Source organism: Charadrius vociferus, unplaced genomic scaffold, assembly GCF_000708025.1.
Source record: "Charadrius vociferus isolate BGI_N301 unplaced genomic scaffold, ASM70802v2 scaffold544, whole genome shotgun sequence".
Taxonomy (NCBI): domain Eukaryota; kingdom Metazoa; phylum Chordata; class Aves; order Charadriiformes; family Charadriidae; genus Charadrius; species Charadrius vociferus.
In genome coordinates, this window is record NW_009648162.1 from 26523 (window position 1) to 33331 (window position 6809).

A 6809-nucleotide genomic window follows, 5' to 3' on the forward strand; every position below is an offset into this window, starting at 1 on the left:
TGTGGGGGCCCACGGCTGGGTGCTGCAGCCTGTCCCCCCCCACCCCCACCCCCGCAAATGCTTTTATCAGTCTGTCTCCTACAGGTGAAGCTGATTTTCCCTCCTGCTGTACAGGGAAGCAGAGCTGCAGGCACAGCCCACACTGCTGGAGGGGGTGTCCGTCCCGTCTGTCCACCCCCCCACCCCACCCCCCCGCAGGGGGCTCTCCTCTTCCCATTTCAACGCAGGACGGTTTGTGGTGCAACACCCAGTTTGGCCCAGTTTGGCACTTTCCCGCTGGGCCTCTTCTAGCTTGAATTTTGCCGTTAGAGACAACAGCAGGGCACCCCTCACTTTGGGTTCATCTCTTCCCCCGCCTTCCTTTTCTCCCTGGGGAAAAGGATGGGACTGGGACGCAGGGGGCTCTCCTCTTCCCATTTCAACGCAGGACGGTTTGTGGTGCAACACCCAGTTTGGCCCAGTTTGGCACTTTCCCGCTGGGCCTCTTCTAGCTTGAATTTTGCCGTTAGAGACAACAGCAGGGCACCCCTCACTTTGGGTTCATCTCTTCCCCCGCCTTCCTTTTCTCCCTGGGGAAAAGGATGGGACTGGGACAGGCTTTCCCAGCAGCAGGACCCCAAGCCCCGCTTCCCGCTGGGATCCCACCCCAGACCTGGCCCATTTCTCCTGGGTTTCACTTTACCCCAACCTGGGGCAAAAGGAGCCGTCGGGCAGGCGTGCGGCGTGGGCTCCTGCGTGCCCTGTGTGTCCCAGGGGACTCGAGTAAGCAGTGAGACCTCGGAGTTAATAAATCAGCTCTGGTAATATTTGCAAGGGTTTTCCTAAATTACTCCTTCCTCTGCGTGTGCATCTGCACGGCTCCTTGGGGACAGCTGTCAGGGCGAGCTTGTCTCTGGGAATTGCCTGTCACCCACGTGGTGACATCCTGAGCGGGCACTAATTGCTTGCTTAATGGAGCTGGCAGCTCCGGAGGAGAGGACTTCTCCCCTGGCTTGACTTGGGGCTGAGTTTGTCACGACGGCGGATCCTGCAGACAGTGCTTGTGTGACAGCCCAGTTCCATCCGCTGTGCCCCGGGAGCTGGTTGGAAAGCAGCCTCCGGTGGGATGCTCCGTGCCATCGGCATCGTGGGGGCCGAGGCTCCCAGCCCACCCTGGCGCAGACACCCCAGAACGGGGCACTGGGTCAGGTCCCTCGCTGGAGAGATGGCTGAAGTGAGAGGGGGACAGGCAGCTGGCACGGCGCTGGCTGCAAAGCCCCGGTGCCAACGGTGGGGATCCTCCCTATCCCCTCCGTCCCCAAACCCGCTGCACCAATTCCCATTGCCGGTCGGGCAAAGGCAGGGAAGAGGGGGCTCCTGGGGATGTGATGAGCCAGGCTGGGGACACCCCACACGCACATGGGGACAGCAGCATCGGCACCGCCAGACCTCGTGCAGCACAGACCCTGGGACAGCACATGGTCCCAGGCTGTCCCCCCGGGCACCCGTCACCCCACAGGGGTGGGGAGAAATGTCCCAGAAAGGGTGGGCAGAGAGATTTAGTGGGAAACCTCCTGGGGAGCGGAGCGGTGGGTGACAGCAAGAGCTGCCCTCCAACCCTGTCACTGTTCTGCACTCCCTCGGTGGTCCCCAGACGCTCGGTCTGTTCCTCAGTTTCCCCGTGGGGCAGCAGGGATCACACGGTTCCTACATCCCACCGGCAGGAAGGACCAGCTCTTGGTGCCGGGGCTCCGGGGAGGACCTGGGGCTGGCAGCGCCCACGGAGGGACCATCCTGCTCACAGTGACCACAGACCCGTGGGACACCATCCAGGACATGTGGCTTCCCCGGGGATCGTTCCTGGCTAGTTAGCGAGTGTCCCTGGGTGCTGCTGCATGTCACCTGGGTACCCCACGCTGTGTCCAGGTCTGACCCCGTTCCTGCCGCTCACTCAGCCAGCACGGCGCAAGTCCCATTGCTTGGGACTTGTCTCTGTGTCTTGGCCCCAGGCTTGCTGGCTGTTGTTGTCTTCACCGGGCTGCCTGGTGCCTCCCAGGAGCGTGGGCACTGCCGGGGCTTTCACCGGGGAACACACGGCTTAGCAGAGACTTGAGCATACAGCAGTGTGCTCCTGCACGGACCGGTGGGGATGCAGATGGTCTGATGGGCACAGGGATGGACTGATGGGCACACGGATGGTCCTGTGCGCACAGGAATGGTCCAGTGGATACACAGATGGACTGATGGCCACATGGATGATCTGATGGGAACTTGGATGGTCTGATGGGCAAAGGGATGGTCCAGTGGACACACGGATGGAGTGATGGGCACAGGGATGGGTGGGTGAGCACATGGATCAGTGGATGGTCCATTGGGCACACAGGTGGACCGATGGGCACACGGATGATCTGGTGGGATCCTAGGGGACACAGGGGGGGCCTGGGCTGTGGGTGCTGCTCCATTTGCTCCCCAAAAAGCTGCCATCGGAGTCTGCCCTGCTCCTGCTCGCCTCTGCCCACCTCCGGCATTCACAGACCCGTGTCCGGTTAATTCCGCCTGAGCATCTCCAGTGCCCCTGCCCACCACTGCCTTCTCTTGCCCAGCTCCGAACAGGGCTGGTCCCCTCGCAGGGTGCCACCGGGACACCTCCAGGCCATGGCACCCTGCGGCAGCATGCAGGGTCCCCTGGGCAAGAGAATGCTGCCATTTGGCTTTGGCCTTGGGTAGAGGGGTGAGACACCCACCCAAGGCCAGGTTGGGTTGGATTAGGTTGCACTAGGTTGGATTAGATTAGATCAGAACTGGAAACACACCCAGGAGAAGGAGGGCAGGATGGACAGATGGGTGGGTGGATGGATGTGTGTGTGGAGGGATGATGGATGAGGGATAGGTAGAGGGAGGGATGGATGGGTGAAGGGATGGATGGATGAAGGAATGGATGGATGGATGGATGGATGGAAGAATGGATGGATGACTGAGCGCAGGGGTGCTGTGGGGTGCGGGTGATCTTCCCGGCAGAGCCCCCGGACAAGGTTTGCTCCTCCAGTTCCTCATCAGAAAGCAGGCTGAGTCAACTTGGACTGGTTGGGCCAGAGGTGGGTGCAGGCAGCGGGGCTGCAAGGAAGGTTTGGGGAAACCCTGCACGCAGAGAGAGGCACGGGATGATGGGTGTCCCTGGAGCATCCTTTTGCATGACAGCTCTGCTATTTGGCGAAGTCCCACAGCCATGATCCCATTTTCAAGGAATTTTTCACTATTTGGCATTATTTGTTCTCTGTTTTGTGCCCTGGTTTGGGCCTGTAACCTGCAGCCTGGGATCTTGCCTGCAGTGTTGGCTCCTGCCTGCTGCTGCAAAGCTGATCTTGAATCATTTGGGGGTTTTCTGCTCTCCGACTGGCAGACCGACGCTTGTCTGCACAGGAGCTGTACCCAGTTTGGGGAAACCCCTGGGGATCTCCTGCTGACAGGAGCCATCTCTGGCCATAACTCCCACGTGTCCTGGAGAGATTCCCCTCAGTTATCAACCTGGGGCTGCTCTCTGCCTTCATGCCTGCCTGGAGGTGCCTGCTGCTGTCACCAATGGATAAGCGATGGGGACACTGGGCCGGACTCCAGCGTGATGCTCCCTGGCAGGGACCATCCCTCCCCTGCCCACTCCCTGATGTTAGCATATAATGTCATGATATCATGATGGTGTCATGATAACGTCTCTTGATGCTATCGTGGGACCTCTCTCCATTATTTTTCAACAGCCTTGGGTGTCTGGAGATGTCCCAGTTAGCTGGAAGCTGGTAAATGTTGTCCCAGGTTTCAAGAAGTGAAAGAAGGAAGACACTGGTAATTACAGCCTCTCAATCTTACTTCAGTGCCTGCTAAAACAATAGAGAAGGTTATTCTGGGAGTGACTGAAAACCACTTGAGAGACAACACAGTCATTGATCAGAGCCAGCACGGGTTCATGAGGAGAAAGTCCTGCTTAACCAATTGCATTTCCTTTTATGACAAGACCACCTATCTAGTTGACCAAGGAAAGCCAGTAGATGCAGGGTGGGGTTGGATTTTAGCAAAGCTTCTGATACCGTCTCTCACAGTATCCTTCTGGACAAAATGTCCAGCACACAGCTAGACAAGTCCATAATACGTTGGGTGAGCAATTGGCTGATGGGTGGGGCTCAAAGGGTTATAGTAAATGGGGTCACATCAAGCTGGTGGCCAGTCCGGTGGAACCCCCAGACCAGTGCGGTTCCCCAGGCTCTCTGATGTTTTTATAAATGATCTGGATACAGGAATCGAATGTGCATGAAGTAAGTTTGCCGATGATACTAAACTAGGAGGAGCTGTGGACTCCCTCGAGGGCAGAGAGGCCTTACAGAGAGATCTGAATTGGCTAGAGAGCTGGGCAATCACCAACTGTACAAAGGCTAACAAGAGCAAGTGCCAGATTCTCCACCTGGGACTGGGTAATCCTAGTTGTACGTACAAATTGGGGGATGAGAGGCTGGAGAGCAGCCCTGTGGAAAATGATCTGGGGTTTTGGGTTGATGGCAAGTTGAATATGAGTCAACAGTGTGCCCTGGCAGCCAAGAGGGCCAACCGTGTCCTGGGGTACATCAAGCACAGCGTAGCTAGCTGGTTGAAGGAGGTGATTGTCCCACTCTGCACTGCACTGGTGTGGCCCCACCTCAAGTTCTGTGTGCAGTTTTTGGCACCTCAACAGAAGAAGGACATCGAATTATTAGAATTAAACAGGCTCCCCAGGGAAGTGGCCACGACACCAAGCCTGGCAGAGTTTCAGGAGCATCTGGATGATGCTCTTAAGTCTTATGATCATAGAGTATCTCAAGTTGGAATGGACCCATCAGGATCATTGAGTCTAACTCCCTGCTCCTCTCCCTGCTCCTTGCAGTGCGATGGGGTCAATGATCCTGATGGGTCCCTTCCGACTCGAGATATTCTACGACTCTATGATTCACCACTTGTGCAACACACAGTTGAGCCAGCTTCCTTCCTCTTCCCCAGCTGTTTCATCTTCCTCTGGCCACTTCTCCAGCATCATGCAGCCTCTTGGTGATGGGTGTTGGTGAACGTCAGCCCTGACTCACCCCGTTTCACAACGCTGCATCCTCTCATCTCCTGAGGTCCCAGCAGCCCTGAATGGGTGAGCATCTCTGTTCGATGCTGCTCACGGGTTTGGCGGCGCTGTATCCCTGGAAAACTTTATAAAAATGTAGGTAGGAAACAAAAGACTCAAGGCATTACAGTCCATATCCATGTTAGGTAGGAATGATCGAGTCGTGTTGACAGAAAAGCAAAGCGCAGCCCAATAAATTAAATGTTATTATTATGTCAATATGCAGAATCATAGAATATCTCAAGTTGGAAGGGATCATTGAGTCCAACTCCCTGCTCCTCACAAAACTACCTAAAACTAAACAGGGGGGAGGAATGTCTGTGCCCTGGGGAGGGGAAGCGGGGAAGAGTATGGAGGAGGAGGAGGAAGGTCTGTCCACTGCGGGGCCACCACCACAGCCCCAGGGGCCCAACCCATGCTTGAGGGTGGCGGGGGCGGCTGAGTGGAAACGTGCCCCTGGACTTTTTGGCAATTCCTCCATTTGTTGGTATAACACCATTGCTATTGGGAGCTATTTCCAGCGTCTGTGTTAAACGCGATGATGGTTTAGGCTGAAATGGGGAGAAAAAACCCCACGAACTAAAACCCACAAGTCCTGAAATACCATATCCTGGTGTTTCTGGAGCAGAGCACAGGCAGCTGCAGGCCCCGGGAGGTCTGTGCCGCAGGCGGTGGTGCTGGGTGTCCCACCGCAGCACCTGGGGTTGGTGCTGGGAGGAGCTGGGTGGCCCCAGGCAGACATCAGACATCAGGCACCAGGCACAGGACAGTGCTTGCCGTGGGCGTCCGTCCTCACAGCCTCCGCGTGGCTTCTGGCACTGCTCCTGCACATCACCAGTGTAATGGTGATGATGGCGATGGCGACGATAATGATAACAACAGCCCTTCTCCTCCTTGATAACAGCACAATGCCAGCCCCACGTCGAAGGCTGCCAGTGGGTTCAGGGGTTTCCCCAGTGTTTCTGCGTCTGAGGGTGGGAAACACAAATTACAACTGAGATGTGCTTTGGGACAAAACCTTTCGGGTCAGGGGTTGGGGCAGGAGTTGCTCGCAGGGTGGGTGGGGAGTCAGCGAGTCCCTATTTCAGGGCTGGGACATGGCCATGTACCCTGCACGGAGGGTTGTCCCCAGACGATGCCACTCGGGGCGGGGGGACACGTGTGACGCCCTGGCCAGTGGCAGGAACCGGTACCCACAAGCTGTTGCGGGTGCCCGGCTGCAAGGTTCCCTTTCCTGGCACTTCGGGCTGCCCTCGCTGGTGTGTGCTGAGGCTCCAGCAGGAAGCAGCAGCTCCTTGTAGAGTGCCGGCCTCTGGGATGGCCGTGACGGGGCCGGACCTGTACGAGAGACTGCAGATCCGCTACCCACCCAGCCCCACTCAAGGTAAGCCCTGCTCTGCTGGGATGGTGCGGGCAGGAGCCAGCAGCTGCCAGACCCCCTTCCTTCCCCAGCCCAGCTCCTCTCCCAGCAGCTCCGGCATCCCCAGGGGTGTCTTGGACCCGGCTGAGGGCATCTCTGGCTTCTCTCCCACAGCACCGGCACCCATGTCCCCTCCGGCCCCTTCCCGCTGGGTGCTGGGCACCGTCCTAGCTGTGGGCATGGGGGTGCTCCTGGTGGCCGCCCTGGCAGCCCTCATCACCCTACGTAAGTGCCGCCGTGGGGGGTCCCGGCGATGCCTGGCGGGAGGTGGGAGCGGGC

General features: G+C 57.7%; 1 protein-coding gene across 1 annotated transcript in view; it reads right to left on the reverse strand.

Annotated features, from left to right (window-relative positions):
- Positions 1–5145, reverse strand: part of LOC104285619 (RING finger protein 145-like) — a 10792-nt gene extending 5647 nt beyond the window's left edge. The window contains exon 1 of the mRNA XM_009884087.1: positions 5082–5145. Within this exon, the coding sequence (XP_009882389.1) occupies positions 5082–5145 (64 nt within the window). The remainder of the gene's footprint in view (positions 1–5081) is intronic.
- Positions 5146–6809: the final 1664 nt, after the last annotated feature.